Genomic DNA, 24,987 nt, shown 5'->3' on the forward strand with positions numbered 1-24,987 from the left:
TTGGATAGCAGATGCTCTATCCGACGCTAGCCGCCAACCGCACGATGATCGGGTGAAGTCCTTCGTCGCGCCGTCGAACGCTGGAACGCAGGTGAGAACGGGTGGTGATGAGCAGATGAGGGCTGGCGTAGGTGGAGAGCTAATGTTTTTAGCATAGCTCTGTCGAGGTCCCATAGCTAAGTTAGCTTCAATGGCGTCGTTAGCAACAGCATTGCTAGGCTTCGCCAGGCTGGACAGCATTAACCGTGTGGTTACAGGTCCAGTGTTTGGTTTGGTGTCTCCTGATAGTAGAAGTAAAAATAGTATTGTTGATCTTCTGTCTATCCTTCCAGTCAGGGGCTTATTTCTTCTGTTTCTATCCGCAGTTAAGCACGATGCTATCACGTTAACTCCGAAGCTAAAGTTCTTCACCGATGTATTGTCGTGGAGATAAAAGTCACTGTGAATGTCCATTTCGCGTTTTCGACTCTCATTTTCAAGAGGATATAGTATCCGAGGTGGTTTAAAATACAAATCCGTGATCCACAATAGAAAAAGGAGAAAGTGTGGAATCCAATGAGCCCTTGTACCAAAGTTATGGTCAGAGCGAAAAAAGATACACCCTGGCGTCCTGCACTGCACTCTAGTCCTTCACTGTCACTTTCCTCATCCACAAATCTTTCATCCTCGCTCAAATTAATGGGGTAATCGTCGCTTTCTCGGTCCGAATCGCTCTCGCTGCTGGTGTAAACAATGTGCAGATGTGAGGAGCTCTTCAACCTGTGACGTCACGCTACTTCCGGTACAGGCAAGGCTTTTTTTTATCAGCGACCAAAAGTTGCGAACTTTATCGTCGATGTTCTCTACTAAATCCTTTCAGCAAAAATATGGCAATATCGCGAAATGATCAAGTTTGACACATAGAATGGATCTGCTATCCCCGTTTAAATAAGAAAATCTAATTTCAGTAGGCCTTTAAGTTCTTCTAATCATTGACAAACCACATTTTTGCTCCCTGCATCTTAAAGATGAAAAAGTGGGAAGTCATATTGAGACATTTTGAATCAACAACAAACATATTACACTTTACTAATGTGTCCCTAACAAGTAGGAGCCATTTGTGCTATATGTACAGTATGACTAGCATGTATAAGCTGGCTAAATTACTTAATTGAATAAAAAGTATTCCCCATAAGAATATAAATGAAAACAACACCAGCAATGTGTCATTATTCAGTTATATTGTTATACAGTAAGTATTTTTGTTACTTAGCACTATGCTAACATCCATTAGCTTAGCAGTGACTTACAGGGCCATGAAAAGAGAAATATTAATGTCATATTGGCACACGATGGACGGATTAGGCAACGTTTTCTTGTTAACTTCCTGAAAAAAAAGCCCACCCTTTCCCGATTTACTTATATTATATATATTTTTTATTTTTTGTGTGAAACGATTTTTATACTATTTGAGTAAAACCTGAATTTGATCAATTATTATTATTTTGTTTAATGTTATTTTTCTAATTAAAAAAAAAATAGTTTAAAAAAACATGTGCAAAATAACTACGTCAACAGAATAATAATAATAATAATAATAATAATAATAATAATAAAACCCAGTCGTTTTGGGTTGTTAAAATTGATTTTCTTGTTTCCTGAAGCAAACCTTGGTCTGGGATAGAACCCACACCGTTTGCCACAAAAGGTTGTAATTTGGATAATTACGTCACAAGTGATAAACAAAAATATTGGTGAATTCTGCAAATTTTTTCTCTCCTTGGTGACAGAGCGGGATCTACATTTGCCATTAAATTAAATGTATTTATTTCAGTATTTCGTTTTTCATTAACTGACATTTAATAAAACATTTTTGAGTCTCATAGTAATACGGCAACCAAAGCTATACACAAATGAAATAAACGATAAAAAAAACACAAGCAGAAAAAAGTATTTAAGCACAAAAAAGAACACATAATTAAATTGTGTATTTTTTATAGCCATAAAACAACCTTCAGTTGTTTAGCAGAAAAAAACATTGACACTGTGATGTTTCATCCAGAATATGTTTTACTAAGAGAGTTGGGACACAAAGACATTTGATTTTGTGATACAAATGATACATTAAAATCACATCCCTCTGAAAGAATTGTACTAAAACATTTCAAAAACAAACATTTTAGTCATCTTGTCGTTTTATTCTTGGCCTTTTTTTAAATTCAAACTGTGTTACATCACCTTTAATTAGATATACATTTCATTTGTCTTAGGTATGTATGATGAGGACAACAATGACCTGTTTTATCATAAATGCAGCCTGACAAATAAGCTGATAACAATTTCATATTGTGCAACTGCCTGAAAGAACCATGAAGCCACTCTTCCTCCACCAACCGTGAAAATAAAACACTCTTGGTTTTTAAAGTTGTTGTTGTATTGTACTGTTAAGTTTCCACACTCCTTAGTTTTCAGTTCATGCAGCATATTTCAGGCCATGCTGGATTGTCACACGGAAGGGATTGTGGTTGTTCAAGGCACAGCAAGATACTTGGGGGGAACATACTGTATTGCAGTCAACTTACATTTACACCATGAGAAAAATGAAGAAAACACACAAAAAATACAAAAGTTTAAGGACAGAATGTAAATGAACAGGATAGTAATTGAACCTCCTTAGTCATCATGCGGTAGAGCAGTGGTTCTCAAACTTTTTAACCGAGTAGAAAACACTTGACTCCACAAGTACCACCAAAAATGATGTAGTAGATTAGTAGGCCTAAATATTTATAAAAGCAAATCAGAGGTTTTATTTAACAATCATATTTAATAGTTTTAGCCGATTGTTTGGCGTACCACTAGATGGAGCCTGCAGACCACTAATGGTACGCGTACCACAGTTTGAGAATCACTGCACTAGAGGCTTGGAAATGTGAAACATATTACAAACACTAATGCTTGAGGAAACATTATCATCGCAGTTTTTGGTATTCCACAACAAAAACATACTTCAATAAATAAAAAAATATGCATGTTTGTAGACAACCACAATGTACCCATCTAACACGTTCTGGCTTTTTTTTTTTTTTAGCTTTTCATGAAGTGTCTTACTCTAAAGCAGGCCTGTCCAAACTTTTGTCACCACATACAAAAAAAATGTAAGGAATCTTAAGATGCATTCTTTAAAATAAAAAAAGTACAAAAAAGGCCACATTTTGGACACTCCTTCTCTAAAGCCACGGAAATCCCACAGGATTGGCATGTTAAAGCAGTAACTGTAGATTTAGTATTTATTTAGATGTGTTCTGAAAATGTTCTGAAAATAGGCCATGTTTTGCATACAACTAGGGATGTTACGATCAAGGTCTTTTGCTGCCGATTTCATTATTTATCGTCCATGAGTGAAATTGACTCATACCAATATCGATGTATTAACTGTCAATTTTTCAATTTATTCATGGTGAGACAGTTTAACAACATCAACCATTCATTACCATGAATTGATTAACATGGACCCCGACCCACTTAAACAAGTTGAAAAACTTATTCGGGTGATACCATTTAGTGGTCAATTGTACGGAATATGTACTGTACTGTGCAATCTACTAATAAAAGTTTAAATCAATCAATCAATCAATCAACACAATATTTAAATTAGTTCTTTAGTCTCTTTCATTACCTACAATTGTTTGAACAAAACAAAGTCACCCCCCTTCTCTTACGTGTACTGATAATGACAATTCGGACACACCAACAGTTGTTGCTATATTAGACTCTATCTAGACCGGGGGTCGGCAACCCACGGCTCTAGAGCCACATGCGGCTCTTTAGCGCCGCCCTAGTGGCTCTCTGGAGCTTTTAAAAAATGTATGAAAAATGGAAAAAGATGAGGGGAAAAAAACATATTTTTTGTGTTGATATGGTTTCTGTAGGAGGGCAAACATGACACAAACCTCCCTAATTGTTATAAAGCACACTGTTTGTATTAAACATGCTTCACTGATTCGAGTATTTGGCGAGCGCCGTTTTGTCCTACTAATTTTGGCGGTCCTTGAACTCACTGTAGTTTGCTTACATGTATAACTTTCTCCGACTTTCTAGGACATGTTTTATGCCACTTCTTTTTCTGTCTCATTTTGTCCACCAAACTTTTAACGTTGTGCATGAATGCACAAAGGTGAGTTTTGTTGATGTTTTTGACTTGTGTGGAGTGCTAATCGGGCGTATTTGGTCACTGCATGACTGCAAGCTAATCGATGCTAAAATGCTATTTAGGCTAGCTATATGTACATATTGCATCATTATGCCTCATTTGTAGGTATATTTGAGGTCATTTAGTTTCCTTTAAGTCCTCTTAATTCAATTTATATCTCATGACACACTATCTGTATGTAATATGGCTTTTAATTTTTTGCGGCTCCAGACAGATTTGTTTTTGTATTTTTGGTCCAAAATGTCTCCTTCAACATTTTGGGTTGCCGACCCCTGATCTAGACTCTTATTAATCTACTTGTTAATTTCCTGTTAATAGCTGCTTATTTTATGCTGCAACGCGCTTCCATCTACACTTATCAAACTTCACTAAGCACTTATTTCTTGTGTTGTTTAAAGCTATCTCAGCGGTCAGTTTAGTTATAAACATGTCTGCTCCTTGCTTGCTCTACCTGTGTAACATGTTTAGCCTTGTCCTCCAGTGATGATGGTACTTGATAATGATACTAAGATAGGGACGGCGTGGCGAAGTTGGTAGAGTGGCTGTGCCAGCAATCGGAGTGTTGCTGGTTACTGGGGTTCAATTCCCACCTTCTACCTTCCTAGTCACGTCCGTTGTGTCCTTGGGCAAGACACTTCACCCTTTGCCTCTGATGGCTGCTGGTTAGCGCCTTGCATGGCAGCTCCCGCCATCAGTGTGTGAATGTGTGTGTGAATGGGTAAATGTGGAAATACTGTCAAAGCGCTTTGAGTACCTTGAAGGTAGAAAAGCGCTATACAAGTATAACCCATTTATCATTTATTTATAAGATACAAGGAATTGCAGTTTTTTTGGCTGCATATTTAGCTGCTAGCCGCATGTCAGCCAGGGGACTAAAAAGAACACACCGTGAGCCACAGGGGATCGGCACTTGAGATAGGCATTAATTGGCAATGGCGATCTTGTACTTTAAAATCGGTCGATACCGATCAATGGCCAATCGGTCGGCACTTCTTACACTTCTTGCTCATCCTAAGTCAGTAATCATTTGTAAATATGTGATATAAAGCATAAAATGTACAACATATTGTACATAAGTGGCAGCTGCTGGTCTTTCAAGTAGGGGAAGCTCATTTTCTGCTATTCTCGTCTTACAGTCCCCAATAACAGATAGAAGCTGTGAACATGCTAGATTTGACCAAGAAAATGTCACTTGGAGGATTGTAAAATTCTCTATATCAACTCGGAACATCGTAATGAAACTTGAAAAATGCTCTGGCAGATCGCTAATTCACTCCTTTATCTGTCAATCAAAAAGGGATTCAGCGTCAGACACATCAATCATCATTCGGAAGCTCAGCATCCGGGCCAGCCGAGGCCATGCCCACTTTCTATCCACTTCCGGAGAAGCTGAGCGTCCGATGGGCGGGACAAAGCCCAGCATTTATCCAAATGACTGACAATTTTGGCTGGAGTGGAACAACCCACTCTATGCTCCCCTGTTGAAGTCAATGCACACTCTGCTTCAACACTGTTTAATGCACTGTGACGCTACCACAATCAACAATGAGAAGAAAGTTGTGTCAGCTGTCACAAAAGTAGCTAAATCTGAACAAAAGTCCAACGCATTTTAGCGCATATTTAGTCAATGAAATATAAACACAAAAGTATATATTTGTCCCTAGTGGTCTTAATACAATTGCCACGGTTGTTCGTGTATGATGCAACAACGTCACGTCAGTGCAAGATGACAGCATGTTGTGCGACTAAAAAACCCCTAAAGTCAAGTTTGTACCTTGAGGTAATAAATTACTATAAATTGTCACTGGAATTACAGCTGGGAAGAAGTGTGAAATACACTATGCAAATGTGGCTTGGAGAGGACCCAGCGGCCTATAGAGCAGTGTCTCACCGCTAAACTAAACACTAAACTTACTACTAAACTAACCGCTAAACTAGCTTTAACTAGCCAACAACAGCTGGAAGCATGATTGTAGTGCGAGCCTGACAACCAAACTAAAAGCTACAATGTGACTCCAATTCCATTTGTTGTATCGAGCATCTTTCATTACTAGTGAGTACTTATACATGTTAAATGTGTTTGATTAAAGTGTTTGACGTATATCGATGGCCTAAACCTGGATTGGGCTTTGATGCATTTAGCGTGTACATTTAAGCAAACAATGGCAGTTGAAGAGAGATGGAGAGGGTTTTGGAGCTAAATCTAATGTAATTACAACAGTGACTTTTATTGCAAATGAAATGAGAGGAGAATGTCATTGTCAAGCTAGCAGAAGGATTCGGAGGACAGAGCAGGTGTAAACATCAGCATAATCCAGACTTTATTAGAGTGTTAAAAGTAGACCTTTTTACTCGCCTTTGGTATTGGCAGGTGGTCTCGGAACATAACACCCGCAAATAGGGGGAATCTACTGTATACGTTCGTTAAACACTATCATACACAACTTAACAGGAGCAAGAGAAGTGTCATGAGTGTTACACTCCAGTCCTGTCATTGCAAAGTACGCTTTCACACGGGTCGCAACTACCTCTGCTCATAGGCGCCGATCTACATTTCTGCCAGTGGGCGCTCGGACGGGCGGTAAATCTGACGCTACTACATGCGCGGTTTTTGCTTGGTGGCGAGAAAGAATTTGCCATCAATCCCACGTGAGTGCTCGGCACTGTCCGTGGGTGCTCGGGCCCCGAAGCACCCACGGGATCGGCGCTTATGCCTCTGCTAGTGAAACAATACGACCTCTGAAGCCAGAATATGGCAGTTTGACTTTGGCCTCCACACTGCGATGCTGTTTATACAAATAGTGACCTGGTAAAAAAGGCCAAAAAAGCAAAACAAATTAAGAAGGTGAAAAGTTGGCAAGTGAGTTTCATTAAGCCTTTGACAAACAATTACTGTGTTCTAATTCAGGGGCTGCATGCTTTAGAGGAGCGTTTCTAAACCGTAGCCGCAGCGGGTGCAGATCTTGGTGGTTGTAGCAAATATTGTTCAGAGTCGTGTATAAAGAGAGTATGGCCAACTCGGTTTTTGGCGATCTCCTCACTGATTGGTCAAAAGGCACTCACATGACTACAGGACGCCATGTCTACTACCAACTTTGAGCTGATGCTCTGCGTTTGTGGCACTTCCTCGTTAGTATTTTGACGTGCATAAATGCCCCGTTATGCAGCAGGGGGCTGTTTTGAATTGTGTAAAGCTTTTACATCGATTTCCCCACAACCCGGAAAGAAGACAAAGTATGGGAAGTGAAGGTTTGCCAACAACACTGGAGAGCCACCAGTTACAGCGTCTTGTGCCAGGTAAACACACGACGCAACGACTGCGTTTTGTGAGAGAGAGAACACACAGAAGCTAATACAAATAATAAGAGAAGAAATTAATACATTTAAGAGATGGTTTGACAAAAACAAACTATCTTTGAATCTCAGTAAAACTAAAAAAATGCATGTCGGTAATAGCAGAAGAGAAAGTCTAACACAAATACAAAAAGACATTTAAAGAGTAAAAGAAACCACATTTTGGGTGCAATATTAGATGGTAAATTGAACTGGAAATCTCATAAAAAAATATACAACATAAAAGTGGCAAGAATTTCGTCAATAATGAATAAAGCAAAATATGTTCTGGGCCAAAAATGACTCCATATTCTCGACTGCTCGCAAGTGTTACCATATATGTTATTGTGCAGAAATATGGGGAAATAACTACAAAGGTACACTTATTGACTTACTATGTTACAAAAAAGAAAGATCAGTTATAATAATACATAACGAGTGATATGTGGCGACTTATCCAGGGTGTACCCCGCCTTCCGCCCGATTGTAGCTGAGATAGGCTGCAGCGCCCCTGCGACCCCGAAGGGAATAAGCGGTAGAAAATGGATGGATGGATGGAGTGATATATACAGTTGACATACTTCACACACAAGTAATCATTTCTCTGTGATTGTTGGTCCAAAGCTAATGAAGATTTTGGAAAAATGAGGGTCATATGTAATTTTTTTGGTCATTCTGTGTATTCTTATTTACTATTATTGCATAGTTGAGTGTGTTAGAGTGCCTGGAATGTAGCAGCAGAGTGTGTCAAATACGGCTGCAAAATTATACTTTCACAAAATTAAAGCATGTTTTATTGTAAGTTTATGAACTGGAGTATGTTTAGAACTATATATAGACATATTATTTTGGTTTATTTTGTCAGAAAAACTTAACGTCAAAATGACAGCAATTGCATGCACCCGGGCACAGCCGCACACTTCCTTGGTAGCAAAGATGGCGCCTGTTGTTAAGCGCTCTGTTTATACTCGACTCTGATATTGTTGGGCCGGGAGAGCCCCCGACAAGGCTGCCAAAAAATATCTATTTGTCAGCTGTGGTGCCTCAAGGCCGCAGGAGTACTTATTTGCAATGTACATTTACACCAATTGTGGGAGTAATGACAATCACAAACAAACAGAAAAAGCCTGGAGCTAAAGTCATAGAGAAGTTTCTTCAGTGCAAAAAATTATGACTAAAGGGGTTGAAGCTGTATTTTCATTAGCATAAAAAGGAGTTTAAAGTTTTAAGGTGGCATTTGATTACAATTGTGCTGCCATGGCCTATACTTAGTGTTACATATTTCTGTAAACTTTTTTTAATCATCATATATCTTTTCGAAGGGACTTAGATATATTTGAGAGTAGTCAGTGGGCCTGATCTAGTAGGACGCGCTAATTAACGTGCTTGTAGGCGTGTTGCGTGCGTTCTACGAACATTACATGTGCTATTCATACAGTAACTCGTGCAAACCGCCTTATTTAAATGAAGTTTTTGCGTGTCTACGCAGCTTTAACCTCGGAGACATTCGATCATTTACTGCACATTCATGTTATCAAGCTTCTACCTTTTTTTTACTGTGTTTTCAAACAAGCAGGAGACGTGCCGCTTTATGGGCATTTTAGAAGCAGTCCTGCAGTGCATCTATATTGAAACCCACTTTTTTTTTTAATCGCTGAAGGTGCTTTCATGCTGCACTTACTACGCACGATGCAAAAAAAATGAATACTTCAAAGAATCTTTTTCCATATAGGAAAAATGTACGTGAAAAAAGCGAATGGCATTCAAAATAAAATGCCAACAGACACTAAGACAATTAAATGTTTTAAATCCGTCCCTTGAGTCATCTAGCATGCAGCTATAAAATGATAAAAGAATGTTGCTGAATAGACAATATGTCTAATATTCTTATTTCTGACAGTTCAAATATGTTGACACACACGTAGAATTGAGGATTCTCTGTCCATCGTCTTTCTTTGCAGTACACGCACTGCCTTTCTTACAGGCGTGTGCGTAATTGTCAGTTAGCACACAGTTTTTGCTAAATAAAATGCAAAATAGTGCTCGCAAAATAGTGAATAGTGTTGATAAATCACATTGAGCATGCTGTATAATATATTTGCATCTGCTACTCCCAGTATTGTGGGCATTTTGATAATCAGCATTTAGTCTGGATATTCATGAAGACAGATGCTAAATGGGTTGCGGTCCTTATTCTGCTCACTTAAGAGACACAATCCACTCCGCACAAGCTTGGAGGATCAGTTTTGTGTGTGCGCTATCAAGTTTGCACACGTTTTAGAGCATGCAAAGCTTTAGTACAAACGTAGATCAGGCCAAGTGTTGCACAGAATTCATGTCCTCTTAAAGTAACTCTAAACAAAACCATTATTGTCTCAAAAGCTGGCAGCATTTATACTGCTATGCATACACTGACTACTCTAAAGTATACCACATTTTCATGCCACTTGGGGTGAAGAGGTGTGAGGAGTATACTCCCCATTGTGAGATTTTTTATGGACTGAGCATTGGCGTGAATATAAACTTGGGTTACTGGGGGCAGTAAAGGGTTGTAGTATTTTGCAAAAGGCATGGAAAGATGGCCACATTTGTAGGGCAGTTGTGCAACCTCCAAAGGATTTGATTTGGGACACAGTAAATAACACGTTTGTCAACATTAAAGAAGCAGGCAAGTTGTGTAAAAAAGTGCTAACACACACAAAAGGGACCTGTTGTCTGCACATCATAATGGATTCAGTAGTGACACAGGGGTGTGTCTACTTCATTTCACATAAACACCAGAATATGTACCGTATTATTCGGAGTATAAATCGCACCGGAGTATAAGTCAAACCTGCCGAAAATGCATAATAAAAAAGGAAAAAAACATGTATAAGTCGCACTGGAGTATAAGTCACATTTTTGGGGGAAATTTATTTGATAAAACCCAACACTGTCTGATTGTGGCGGTCCGCTCCCTGTATGATCAGTGCCAGAGTTTGGTCCGCATTGCCGGCAGTAAGTCGGAAACGTTTCCAGTGAGGGTTGGACTCCGCCAAGGCTGCCCTTTGTCACAGATTCTGTTCATAACTTTTATGGACAGAATTTCTAGGCGCAGTCAAGGCGTTGAGGGGATCTGGTTTGGTGGCTGCAGGATTAGGTCTCTGCTTTTTGCAGATGATGTGGTCCTGATGGCTTCATCTGGCCAGGATCTTCAGCTCTCACTGGATCGGTTCGCAGCTGAGTGTGAAGCGACTGGGATGAGAATCAGCACCTCCAAGTCCGAATCCATGGTTCTCGCCCGGAAAAGGGTGGAGTGCCATCTCCGGGTTACGGAGGAGACCCTGCCCCAAGTGGAGGAGTTCAAGTACCTCGGAGTCTTGTTCACGAGTGAGGGAAGAGTGGATCGTGAGATCGACAGGCGGATCGGTGCGGCGTCTTCAGTAATGCGGACACTGTATCGATCCGTTGTGGTGAAGAAGGAGCTGAGCCGTAAGGCAAAGCTCTCAATTTACCGGTCGATCTACGTTCCCATCCTCACCTATGGTCATGAGCTTTGGGTTATGACCGAAAGGACAAGATCACGGGTACAAGCGGCCGAAATGAGTTTCCTCCGCCGGGTGGCGGGGCTCTCCCTTAGAGATAGGGTGAGAAGCTCTGCCATCCGGGGGGAGCTCAAAGTAAAGCCGCTGCTCCTCCACATCGAGAGGAGCCAGATGAGGTGGTTCGGGCATCTGGTCAGGATGCCACCCGAATGCCTCCCTAGGGAGGTGTTTAGGGCACGTCCGACCGGTAGGAGGCCACGGGGAAGACCCAGGACACGATGGGAAGACTATGTCTACCGGCTAGCCTGGGAACGTCCCGTGATCCGCCGGGAAGAGCTGGACGAAGTGGCTGGGGAGAGGGAAGTCTGGGTTTCCCTGCTTAGGCTGCTGTATTAACCTCGGATAAGCGGAAGAAGATGGATGGATGGAAACCCAACACCAAGAATAGACATTTGAAAAGCAACTTAAAATAAATAAAGAATAGTGAACAACAGGCTGAATAAGTGTACATTATATGACGCATAAATAACCAACTGAGAACGTGCCTGGTATGTTAACGTAACATATTATGGTAAGAGTCATTCAAATAACCATAACATATAGAACATGCTATACGTTTACCAAACAATCTGTCACTCCTAATCGCTAAATCCGATGAAATCTTATACGTCTAGTCTCTTACGTAAATGAGCTAAATAATATTATTTGATATTTTACGGTAATGTGTTAATAATTTCACACATAAGTCGCTCCTGAGTATAAGTCGCACCCCAGGCCAAACTATGAAAAAAACTGCGACTTATAGTCCGAAAAATACGGTACACGCAAGTTGAAAATGTGCTTTTTTAGCTCAAATGATAAAATATAGTTCAAATACACATTCAAATGGTGAAGAACTGCAACTCAAAACATAATGTCACCAACAGCACACATACTGTACGTTTGCCAAAAATAAATGATGAAATAAGTCAGACAGGCTTCAGGTAGAGAGGCGCTGCATGTGCCTAAGGAGAGTGTCCACATCTTACAGTACATATCTGCGTTACATTTCACCCTCCGTCTGTCAGCTCTCTCACTGCAGATGGCTTCGCAACTCGCTGCCCTCCCCCTCAGCCTCACCGAGCTCTGGCCACCACCAACCAGATATCACCCGGACAGCTATGTCAGTCTGGCGGGGCAAGCCTGCTCACACCGCCTACTCTGGTGGGATCTTTTCACCTCCGAGCATCTCTATTTATTATAGTTTCCCATTATTCATTTTGAAGATAAAAGCCACAGCGGAAGATGGAGTCCATGATTTCGTTTGTTGATCATTTCCATGGATGTACAGTGACTGGCGTTTGTGTAAAACATATTCTGAATGTGATGACATGGATCCTGGTCTTGTATTCTCGTCACATCCATCTCCATTTGAATAGGTGGGGTTTCCACTCTTGACCTGAGGCAGCTAAATAGGAGTCTTAAGTCCAATGGAGAAAAGCGGCACAACCTCAGGTGACGTATACATGGAAATCAGCTTTCTGGGGACATGGATGCTACTGGTGGCCCGCTGGGCTGTCCATGAGTGGGCTGGAGTCGTTAGTGTCAGTGGGGTCTTGGAGCTGAGTCTCATTGGTCTGAATGTGGTCTTCCTCTCCCGCCTCATCTTCTTCTTCTTCTACAGGGCCGTGGCTTGAACTCTGGGAGCTGGCCATGGCGCCATAGCTGTGGTGGGCCGGAGAGGGCATGGGGGTCAGCGCGAGCTCTGGCTCCAGCAGGACGGATGCCACAAACATCTGAAAGAAGATCAACATATATACAGTAGCTGTGTCTCACAGTCAATCGGGTCATTGGGTTGACACAGATTTGAGTACTTTCACATAACAGAGGCTTTATTTAAGACTCTAAAAACTTACTCTGTTTGAATTTCAATACTGCTTTTGATAAAGCAGTCAGTAATATGAATACTGTACATAACAATTATTATGACATGTAAAAAGGATCACTCTGGGAGTTTCACATGCTGCATTACGTAATATTAGTATTATGAATAAGTTCAAAATCTTAAGGGTCATACACCTGCTGCCTCTCATTTTGCTGTGCGCACCACGGGCATTCCCCCTTGGCTTCGGTTGCGCCTCCGCGCGGCTGCGTTGATTCTGCAATGAACACACCTGCCTATGATGAGCGACCTGCCTTCATAAGCCAGCGTGTCTTGAGATCCAGTGCCAGCTTCTCGTATCCGTACAATAAGCCAATACGTCTCCAGCCTTCTCGCATGTGCTTCTCCTCTCTCTGTGTTCCCTCCCCGTCGTATTCATTGTGTCTCGTGTTGTGTCGTTCTCCAGCTTCCCGTCGCCCTTCCTCGTCGTCAAGGTGTGTCTCGTCTCCCTGGATCCCCTCTGGACTTCCTCTTGCCTCTCTGGACTTCGACCTCACGCCTGCTTACTGACCACGACGCCTCGCTCGAGTCCTTGACCTTCCGCCTGTCTTTTGACTTCCGAGCCCGCTTTGCCCTCTTTGGACTTCTGCCTCGATCTCAACACGCACCTTCAACATCCGCTGGTAACCGCTCACATATAATTACCACACATAGTCACACTTCATATATTTGGATTACGCACACATCTAAAGCACATACCAAGCTGTTAATAAATACGCTGACAGTTAACGACGTCACTGTCTCACTGCCGTCTTCTTCTCCTGCTGCACCATCACACAAAATATATTATGGAGTGCCTCAAGGCTTTGAGGCACTGTGGTTTAGTGTGTTAATGTTTTAACTTTATAACCACCCTTTTAAAGGGATTTGCTTAATTGTTCAATGGCTGGATTGAACAAATAAAACCGCTAAAAGACTGTAAAGATGTTGCGTTGGGAGATATTAATAAAGTATTTTTTTGTTTTATATACCTTTCATTTACCTGCCAATTATAATAGAGCCCAACGGTTTGTACCATTCACAAGGAACTTCTAGCATCACCTAGATCTTTCTAATCGACTATAAATTGAGAACAATAAATATATGCATATATAAAGGGTTTAGAAATTGTTGTCAAAATGTGAAAACAAATTACAAAATATACATGTCAAGTTAATATCTCATAGGCTCAAGTTATTATTGTCTGGCCACTTATTTTTTTTTTTTTAGTAATTTCTGGCTAAAGCATACCAAACTATTTCACACTACAAATTTGATCAGAGTACGATTAATTTTAAGGCCTAATTACGGGTATATAATACTCAAATGTACTGTATGTACTGCTGTGCCTGACACATTTAGAGTAGTTTCAGTGATTATAGTAAGTTTATAATAAAACATGCTGTGACGCTCGTTTACATTTTAGTAAAATTATATCAATGCAAGGTGCTTATTCTTTGTTTTGTCAGAAATTCTTGTTATATTTTTGTTGTATGATGTGAAATATTACCTTAAAAAAATGTCTCTGTCTGAAATCACCTTACATTACATCACGCTGTAATTTAATAATATCGGGGCATCATGTTTTAGAGACAGAGTGGGTAAATTTGATTGACAGCTATTTTATAGCTCATGAAGACAGCATTTGTTGCTGTTTAATCTCGAATGTCAAGAGTTTCAAAGCAGCATGTCAATACATTACCCTTCAGGACAATTTCAAATGAAACACCCAAACAAAAGTCAATTTGTGTCTGATGTAGCCAATTAAAGAACATTACCAAGTGCATTCAAAACCAGCATATAACAAAAATATGTTACTGTACACTTGAAGCTGTGGTTGAAGTAACTGTACTCCTGTCTGCATCAGTGAATGTTCGCTCTGTTGGCTGAGTGGACATCTGAAACAAACACACATGTTACATAAAGTAAAGGCGAGTGGCACTAAAAACTTCATTCATTATTTAGAAGTGCATCTAAAGTTGAATTTGGCCTACCTGGTAGCTTGTTGACTTGTCCGGTTGCTTCTTAAGGCACAGGCGGAAAAGCGAAATGGCAACAGAGGAAAGCAGGGACACCAAAGTAAACAGAGTAATGGGATGTACTGAACCTGTGAAAGCAGCACACAACTCTTCGTGTCACCATCGAATAATGCCTGATACAATGACCTGGATGAATGAGAACGTCCATTGCCATGATACAATGGCAGGTCATAAGTGTGGATGGAAGTGAATAAGTACCTAATCTGAGAACGGAGAAGAAGAGCAGCCAGAAGATACAGAGGATGGGAGCCAAGATGACCTGATGGATGGCGGCTCTGTGGATGCGCTGATTGAGCTTGGTGGGAACATATGCATAGTAGATGTTGTAACGGTCCACCATGTGCTTGAGGATTACGTAGAGCAAACCTGAAAAAGGGGCAATAACACACAAATATATTTTGATCAGCATCAAAGGCAGCTCTAAGACCACAAGGCATTTTGTATAAGTCTTTTCATTCCCTATAGAATGGGGCGGTATAGCTCGGTTGGTAGAGCAGCCGTGCCAGCAACTTGAGGGTTGCAGGTTCGATCCCTGCTTCTGCCATCCTAGTCACTGCCGTTGTGTCCTTGGGCAAGACCCTTTACCCACCTGCTCCCAGTGCCACCCACACTGGTTTAAATGTAACTTAGATATTGGGTTTCACAATGTGAAGCGTTTTGAGTCACTTGAGAAAAAGCCCTATATAAATGTAATTCACTTCACTTTACTTCACAAATAATACGATCTTACACATGGAAAACAATTTCAGAGAGCAGAGATATAAGTGTCTGACCGTGTTCAGTAGAATTCAGTGATGTCAAAAGATAATTGTTTTCCTAATAATCAGAATAATGACACTTTTTATTAATCAATTAATCTCGTAAAATGACCCAAATAATTTGACAGCAATGCAATTGTACTGACAGAATGTCACACAAAAATAAAAAAAATATTTTATTTGAATGCAAGTCATTTATTTGTTCGAAACATAGTAAAATTTTATCTAAAGTCCCGTTGGGATGTATTGTGAAGTGAAATTGGCCACTGTGTCTCCTCACTCATCTTTTCACTGGTCAGGCATTGACGTGATCACTGACCGTAATAAACCTGCGTTTATTTTATGCATGATTAATGTGCAATTTATTTTCTGATTAATCACATGCATTAATGTGTTAAAACTATGACAGATCTAGTAGAATTCCACAACTAAAAACATGCACATTTTGTTAGATGGTCAGTAGGTGTGAATGGTTGTTTGTCTACATGTACCCTGTAATTGGATTCCCAATCTCGCCCCAAATCACCTGGGATAGGCTCCGGCTTACTTGTGACCCAAATGAGAACAAGCGGAAACGAAAACTGATTGATGGAAATTAAATTCCACTTGACACACAATACGGCTTCTGACTGTGCATATGCCATAAAATATATGGGTGAATGTAATTTGAATGAAAATATAAATCTATGAGATTGCATTTTGTGGACATGTTTTATCATTCAAATATTTTTATATAAAAAAACCAAGACCCCATCAGACACTGTATTAGCCTCTTTTTGTTTGCCAAAACAGAAGTTTTGATTGGAGAAGTGAATTTGGTGGGGCTTGTGGAGCCACGGGCCAAGACAGGAGCATATATTGGTGGTCTGGCAACAAAAAAACAGCTGTTCTAAGTGTTTGGAACAACAACAACAACATCAAATTCACACTTCGGACTGGCAGGCGTAATAGGAGCATGAGGTTACACACACAAACACACAGAGCAGGGGTTTAAGTAAGTCGCTGAGTGTTTCTCACCAAAGGGTGTAATAATGGGGCATGTGATGCTATAGGTCACGCTGACAGCAAAGATACACATGGTCCAAGCGTACTCCAGGCCAAACTGGAACTCATATGTCTGGCTCTGTGTGCGGATACACAAGCACAATAAAACTTAACAACAATCTGGCAAATCCAAAAACCCTTGACCGAGCGTGAGGCCATCTGCTAACCCGCTTGACATGAATGCGCTCAGCCTGGGACTTGGCAAAGCAAAGGCGAAGGCCATACACCGTCAGCGCCGGGATACGAAGTAGCTCCATGGCGGTGCCAATCAGCCCGGACGTGATCACGTAATTCACAAAGAACGCGCCGTTGTCAGGGAGAAACACACACCTGCACAGACAGAGACAATATATCACCTTTCTGTTTTCAGGAAAGAGATGGACATTGTTTTTCTTACTGGAATTTGACATCCTTTTCATCCAGAAAGTTGACATCAAAAAGCCAAGTGAAGAACACGTCAAGACTGTAAAGAAAAGCAGGTTGAGGTGGTTTACATCAATACACACTAAATAGGTACATGTGCTGCTTCTGTGAGTGTACCTGGACAGACCAAGTGAGGGCAGGATAAGGACCATAAACACCAGAAGAAAAAAGCACTTGTGCATTGTGACCTGGTTCTCACCGGATCTGAACAAATTAGATGCATGACAGGGGCATCAGTGTGTACGGCTTACACAGACACTTCTATTCGGAATACCTGTACAACAATTTATTACTGCCTTAGTTAGCAAAATAACTCCAAGAGTGGTGAGTGCATTTTGCTGTAACTCTCAGGAAGTGTCAGAAATGGGATAAGGAACAAGTGATTCGATTTTGGAGGTGCTCTAGATTAACTTACAATTATGTTATGAGGTTGTGTGTTTGCTACCAGCCCAACCTCAACAGCGATAAAGACAATGGATGACTGAAAATATTTTTCTCTCCGTATATTTCATTTTGCTACAGAACAAACCCTCTTGCAGATTGTTTGGAACCAACAGACGAAGAAAACAAGCACAAACGGTCATTGAGCTATTAAGAGAAACAGCAATTTTGGGGTAATTTTGCCTATAATTCACAATCACTATGTAAGACAAGAAAACATGTATTTCTTTTTTATCCCCCCCCCCAAAAAAATATCACTCATTTAAAAAATAATTGTGTTCATTATACCATCTCTTTCACGACAGGCGCATGCACGTCTGTGCGAGTGTAATAGAAGGAGACGTGGCTTCGAGCCCCGCTCAGAGCAGTAGGAAAAAACAAAGCAATCAAAAGAGAGAGAGTAGACAAATGCTACACAAAGCTGAGATGTTTATGAATGACAGCTATGAACACCAATCATTGCATTCCGCCGTCAAAATCAGAGGGCCCTGATTGGGTGGGGTTCCTGGGCTATGCATTAAGGCAGCCTTGAGTACAAGGTGGCTAACAATGAAGCTAATGGGAGTCATCCTCATCGCTCATAAAGCCCTCTAAAAAACATTAAAAAAACGCCAACAATACTGCATTAACATGTTTTGACTTGAATATTAACAAGGTATTAGCAATATTGTTATACGCGCTTATGCTGAGGAACTACTTTTAGCGGCGCTGTGATCACAGCGCAGTAACTACCTTATGCAGGTCTTGACATACTGAGCTGGTGAGCTCCTGCATCACCTCGTTGTTTGTATTTCTTGTTTAGCACTTAGCACTTGCTGGGTTGCATATGACGTGGTGTCTGTTTTTCTTCTTTGCGGCTTAATTCACGTAAAGGTAAACCAGCTTGAGCGTAGCATTCAAACACATGAGAGTGAGTGTATTCCGTATTGTTTACTGTTCTTGGGTGTTCCAACTTTCAATCGTTCAAATAGAGAGACAGCAAAGAGCTTTCATAAAGTTCCGGAATAAGTTGTTCATAAAGGTAATAAAGTCAGAGAAAAAACGAAAGTGCGTCGAAGGAAATGGCCTTTAAAAATATCACTTTTTATCATCTTGTGGATTACAATTGGACCATGCTCATGTCTGCAGATATCACTTTGTAAAATCTTTGATTTGTTTGAGAAACCTTTTGTGATGCAACTGAGTTTATTCTCCAGTTCTATTAACAGTGTTTGAGAGCACAAATAAATGTAAAGAAAAGACAAGAGATCACATTAGTTTGTTTTTGTTCTTTGGTGGTTGCGATGCCGAAATATAACTACGAAGACCTGGTTGTGCAAATAAACTTACGTCATGTTAAGTCCTAGTAATAAATAATGTAATTGTAGGTCCAATCCACTGTATTTTTGTTGTCTGTTTTTATAGCAGACACTAAAAGCTTAGTTGTTGTTGTGCAGGAAAGCCAAGTTTTTTATTCAACATGAATGACCACATTATAGCGTTTTTGATGATATTTGTTAGCATCAAGAAAATATCTTTAATAGTATTAATTAACTAGATGAACAAATCTCTCGTAGTCTCAACAGCATATACTATATCTTGATATTGCTAGCAAACATTGCTGAACAACAGGGACATCTATAGCTAAATAATGAGACAAAATATGAACTTCACAACATAAAAACAACTGCAGACATGAATTGTAGAAGAGACTAATATTGGTAGCAGGAAATCAACTGCAAACAAACTTTTTCTCATCAGCTGCGCGATTACAGCAGCACGGCACTCGTTACACGTCAATCAAATACGGTACTTAGTGATGCACGAATTGATCTAACATTGTCTTTCACCGATTAATGCTTAAAGGCCTACTGAAACCCACTACTACCGACCACGCAGTCTGATACATCAATGATGAAATCTTAACATTGCAACACATGCCAATACGGCCGGGTTAACTTATAAAGTGCAATTTTAAATTTCCCGCCACACTTCCGCTTGAAAACGTCTCGGTATGATGACGTATGCGCGTGACGTAGCCAGTTTAACAGAGGTATGGCTTCCCCATTGAAGCCAATACGAAATAGCTCTGTTTTCATCTCATTATTCCACAGTATTCTGGACATCTGTGTTGGTGAATCTGTTGCAATTTGTTCATTGCATTATGGAGAAAAGCTGAGCAAGCAAAGAAGAAAGTTGTCGGTGCGAAGCGGATGCAGTCAAGATTGAAGAACTCGGACAACAGAGACTCTAACCAGGAGGACTTTGATTTGGATACACAGACACGATACCGTGAGTACGTAGCTGCGCTTCCAAACATTTGATCGCTTGCTATAACTAGCTCGAGCTAGTAGCTAGGAGCTAGGAGCTAGCATAACAAACACCTAGGTGTTTGTTATGCGGGATTAATTTGTGGCATATTAAATATAAGCCTGGTTGTGTTGTGGCTAATAGAGTATATATATGTCTTGTGTTTATTTACTGTTGTAGTCATTCCCAGCTGAATATCAGGTCACCCCCGGCTCTCACAGCATCTTCCCTATCTGAATCGCTTCCACTCCCCACTAGTCCTTCACTTGCATTTTCCTCATCAACAAATCTTTCATCCTCGCTCAAATTAATGGGGAAATCGTCGCTTTCTCGGTTCGAATCTCTCTCACTTCTGGCGGCCATCATTGTAAACAATAGGGAACTTTGCGTGTATGTTCAATTGACTACGTCACGCTACTTCCGGTAGGGGCAAGCCTTTTTTTTATCAGATACCAAAAGTTGCGATCTTTATCGTCGTTGTTTTATACTAAATCCTTTCAGCAAAAATATGGCAATATCGCGAAATGATCAAGTATGACACATAGAATAGATCTGCTATCCCCGTTTAAATAAAAACATTTCATTTCAGTAGGCCTTTAATTTGTGGACCCCTCCAGATGTGAAGACATGATGTGCCTCCAATCTTTTCTTCTTTAAATCCTTGTGAGTGTCAAATGAAATGAGGTCGAGCCGTGCAGTAACGTCTTGGGGATGAATGCTTTAAATCTTTAAAAAATATTTTTTCTTAAGAGTGTATAAATCCACTCCCATCCTATTTTAAATATTTTTGTCATGATCGCTTATATATTTGCCTCTAACCTTTCAAAATACGCCAAAATCTTCACTGATCAAGATAAATGAACAGTAATTTAATGGGACTCGAGACCAGGGGTGTCCAAACTTTTTGACTGGGGGCCCGCATTGGGCTTATAAAATTGGGCTGGGGGCCGAAAGCCGACGACAGGCAAAGCAACATATACTGAACAAAAATCTAGGCACAACAGTTTTGTTTTTGCTCCCATTTTTCATGAGTTGAACTCAAATATCTAAAACTTTTACTATATACACAAAATACCTATTCCTCTTAAATATTGTTCACAAAACTGTCTAAATCTGTGTTAGTGAGCATTTGTTCTTTGCCAAGATAATCCATCCCACCTCACATGTGTGGCATATCAAGATGCTGATTAGCAGCATGATTATTGCACAGAGGTGCCTTAGGCTGCCCACAATAAAAGTGTGTGTGTGTGTGTGTGTGTGTGTGGGTGTGTGTGTGTGTGTGTGTGTGGGGGGGGGGGGGGGGTCAGTATCTGGTGTGACCACCATTTGCCTCACGCAGTGCAACACATCTCCTTCGCATGAGTTGATCAGGTTGTAGATTGTGGCTTGTGGAATGTTGGTCCACCTCTCTTCAATGGCTGTGCCAAGTTTCTGGATATTGGCAGGAACTGGAACACGCTGTCGTATACGCCGATCCACAGCATCCCAAACATGCTCAATGGGTGACATGTTCGGTGAGTATGCTGGCCATGCAAGAACTGAGATGTTTTCAGCATCCAGGAATTGTGTACATGTACTTGAAACATGGGGCTGTGCATTTAATGCTGCAACATGAGGCAATGGTTTCGGGTGAATGGTACAACAATGGGCCCCAGTATCTCGTCACGGTATCTCAGTGCATTCAAAATGGCATCAATAAAATGCACTTGCGTTCGTTGTCCGTAACATACGCCTGCCCATACTATAACCCCACCCCCACCATGGGCCACTCCATTCCCAACGTTGACATCAGAAAAGCGCTCTCCCACATGACGCCACACACCCCATCTGCCCTGAGCAGTGAAAACTAGGATTCATCCGTGAAGAGAACACCTCTCCATCGTGCCAGGCGCCATCGAATGTCAGCATTTGCACACTTAAGTCGGTTACGACAACGAACTGCAGTCAGGTCGAAACGCCGATGAGGATAACGAGCAAGCAGATGAGCTTCCCTGAGACGTTTCTCAGTTTCTCAATTGTTGCAGCAGTTGTCCAGGTGGCTGGTCTCAGACGATCATGGAGGTGCACCTGCTGGATGTGGAGATGCTTGGCTGGTGTGGTTACACGTGGTCTGCGGTTGTGAGGCCGGTTGGATGTACTGCCAAATTCTCTGAAACACCTTTGGAGACGGCTTATGGTAGAGAAATTAATATTTAATTCACGGGCAAGAGCTCTGGTGGACTTTCCTGCAGTCAGCATCCCTACTGCTCGCTCCCTCAAAACTTGCTACATCTGTGGCATTGTGCTGTGTGATAAAACTGCACATTTCAGAGTGGCCTTTTATTGTGGACAGTCTAAGGCACACCTGTGCAATAATCATGCTGTTTAATCAGCATCTTGATATTCCACACCTGTGAGGTGGGATGAATCATCTTGGCAAAGAAGAAATGCTCACAAACACAGATTTAGACAGATTTGTGAACAATATTTAAGAGTAATAGGTCTTTTGTGTTTATAGTAAAAGTTTTAGATCTTTGAGTTCAACTCATGAAAAATGGGAGCAAAAACAAGTGTTGCGTTTATATTTTTGTTCAGTGTATACATACCCGCACACACACACATATACATAGCCTATATAACTGTATATGAGTTCATATTGTTATAATATAATGGATATATAATTAATAATTATTATAACTGGTGGTTGTAAAAGAACAACTCTTACCTTGTTTACTTCCGTGACAACCTCCTTGAAGTTTTTTAATCAATCAGAAATATTAAGGAGCTAAAATGCACCAAACATGGATAAGTGTGGAGTTTTGCATGCCTAGTAATGTATTTAAATGACTGTAATTATTTTTATTTTTTTAATGTTGAAAGGACTTTTTTTTTTTTATAATATCCACTAAGTTCAATGAGCAGGTTGTGTTATGTCTGACCATGTTTGTTGAATATTTGTGCTGGTTGATTTTTTTTCTCTGCACCTAGACTTTTGTTTGGATTGGGTCATATAAGTGAATGATGTGCTGTGTGATTGGCCAGATGGTGACAATTTGGCAACTATTATTCCACTGGCTATTTGTATATGGCCAAATTTTTTATTGAACTCGTGCCGGGCCGCGGGCCAAATTTAGACACCCCTGCTCTAGACCATCGCCTGAAACCCAGAAGTGCCTTTAGGTCATTTGATTGCAACCCAGCAATAGTGCTACTTGCTGGATCTGCTTATCACTAAACTTCTAAAATGTGTAGGTCATCCTTCTTATATTCAGAGTCAAAAATATAAGTATCTGGATCATCTTTTGTACCAAAGTCGTCGTTGTTGACTCTCATGAAGTCTGCCATGATTAGTAGTAATTGTTGTTGAAGGAAATAGCGAACGTTGTGATGTGTCTTTAAAATTAAAGTGCCGCCCTACGCTTAAAATGACGAAAATACGTAAATATTACATGTTTTTATGAATGTGCCTGTTACCCTGTATTTTTGGACTATAGAGCGCACCGGTATATAAGCAGCAACCACAACATTATTGAAATGTTTTTCCATATATTAGCGGCACCGGACTATAAGCCGTTGTGAAATACGTTAATTACACAAAAATATTGTGAAAATGTTTATTTACATACCTTAACTGTTTCCAAACGGTGTCTGTAACACGGCAGTAAAACGGTTGATCAAACAAAAACAATGTATTGTTATGTATTGTTTCAGTTTCACAAATTCCTCAGTATCTTAACAACTGTCTTTTTGCGCCATTTAAGAGTGAAACCATACTTGATCAGGGTGGTGCAGCCACTTTAAGGATGAAATACTTCGATCCATCACCATCCCCTCAGACTAGAGCTGATTTATCTAGACTTAAAGCATGAACTGACATCCTCTTAGACAACTTTTTCACAGTTGCCATCGATTAAATGCCTTGAAAATGTGGAATTGCATGTCTCCAGATAGTTCAGGTGCCTAATGTTGTGGCCCGTGAGCGCTCTATTGAACATGATTAACACATAATGAGAAATCATGCCACGGTGTGTCAGCTGACTTGTTATGGAGCTGGCGGGCTCATTAGCACGGACGAGGCATTTCACTTCAGTAAACAGTTGATTTGCATTCGGTCCTTCACACATCACGCCTGCACAACACGTTTGTGGGGGTGGTTATGTAAAGACAGGGCGCTGATAGGTGCTGCATGAGGTTGTCTCCTTATGTGCAGCTGCTCTGCTCCGCCTCCCGCCGCATCGAGGAGCAGTGCATGATGACTGCTGTGCATATCGCTATCCTCACATGGAGATCTCTATGACAACCTTCCCAGAATAACAGTGCGACTAGAGTGACAGAGGGAAGTAGCGAGAGCAACATGGTGAACGAGGGGAAAAAATTATTAAGATGAAAAATGATGCATTACACATGAGGATCCATTTGAAGAATTATTAGGACGGAGAATATTGGGACTACCTGGTCCAGTGGGACTCGAACACGGCTGAGTAGTAGACAACAAATGGCAGCAGTACTGAAAACATCCAAAGCAGGAGGGTTGGGAAGAATTGAGTGATGACAGGACTCTGAATTGGACAGAGAAAATGGATAAATCAATAAAAGGGGGTCAAACAGCAGCTGTGATTTCACTTGGCCTCCAACTCTGACCTGCAGACTTTCCACAGGCCTGGTGACGTTGAACTTATCCATGGTGTTGACGATTATGGCGGGAGTGGTAAGAAAGAAGAGCAGCAGAAAGAGGAGGATGTTGAGGAGGATGCAGCGAAGCCACCAGCGAGATCCACAGACTGACAGGTTTTCCCTAGTGTGAGGGGGTGGAAGGATAATGAGCCTCAACATCCAGCAGGACATTTCTCACCTTCTCCACTTGACATATTTGTACTTGATGTTGTGACATGGGCCTGAAATAGCCATGGTTAACCTCTTGTATGCAAAGAACCCCCAATACACTAAATTGCAACCAATCAGCAACTAAAATTGCCGCAGCGTCTCTGCTTGACCGCAGAGGCGTCGCTCTGATGTTGCATAATTTGAGAGAGGCTAATACATTTGCAAGACAAATACAAAGCAAACC

General features: G+C 40.8%; 1 protein-coding gene across 5 annotated transcripts in view; it reads right to left on the reverse strand.

The window, feature by feature from the left end:
* Positions 1-10,985: 10,985 nt before the first annotated feature.
* tmem63c (transmembrane protein 63C) overlaps positions 10,986-24,987 on the reverse strand; it is a 94,520-nt gene continuing 80,518 nt past the window's right edge. For all 5 annotated transcript variants that reach the window (XM_062042118.1, XM_062042114.1, XM_062042113.1 and 2 more), the window contains exons 14-23: positions 24,561-24,714; positions 24,372-24,478; positions 17,328-17,414; positions 17,185-17,250; positions 16,955-17,117; positions 16,761-16,866; positions 15,184-15,351; positions 14,941-15,053; positions 14,770-14,844; positions 10,986-12,821 (exon numbers count right to left, since the gene is read on the reverse strand). In XM_062042118.1, the coding sequence (XP_061898102.1) occupies positions 12,582-12,821; positions 14,770-14,844; positions 14,941-15,053; positions 15,184-15,351; positions 16,761-16,866; positions 16,955-17,117; positions 17,185-17,250; positions 17,328-17,414; positions 24,372-24,478; positions 24,561-24,714 (1,279 nt within the window). In that variant the 3' untranslated portion in view covers positions 10,986-12,581. The remainder of the gene's footprint in view (positions 12,822-14,769; positions 14,845-14,940; positions 15,054-15,183; positions 15,352-16,760; positions 16,867-16,954; positions 17,118-17,184; positions 17,251-17,327; positions 17,415-24,371; positions 24,479-24,560; positions 24,715-24,987) is intronic.

Source organism: Entelurus aequoreus, linkage group LG03, assembly GCF_033978785.1.
Source record: "Entelurus aequoreus isolate RoL-2023_Sb linkage group LG03, RoL_Eaeq_v1.1, whole genome shotgun sequence".
In the NCBI taxonomy this organism is placed as follows: domain Eukaryota; kingdom Metazoa; phylum Chordata; class Actinopteri; order Syngnathiformes; family Syngnathidae; genus Entelurus; species Entelurus aequoreus.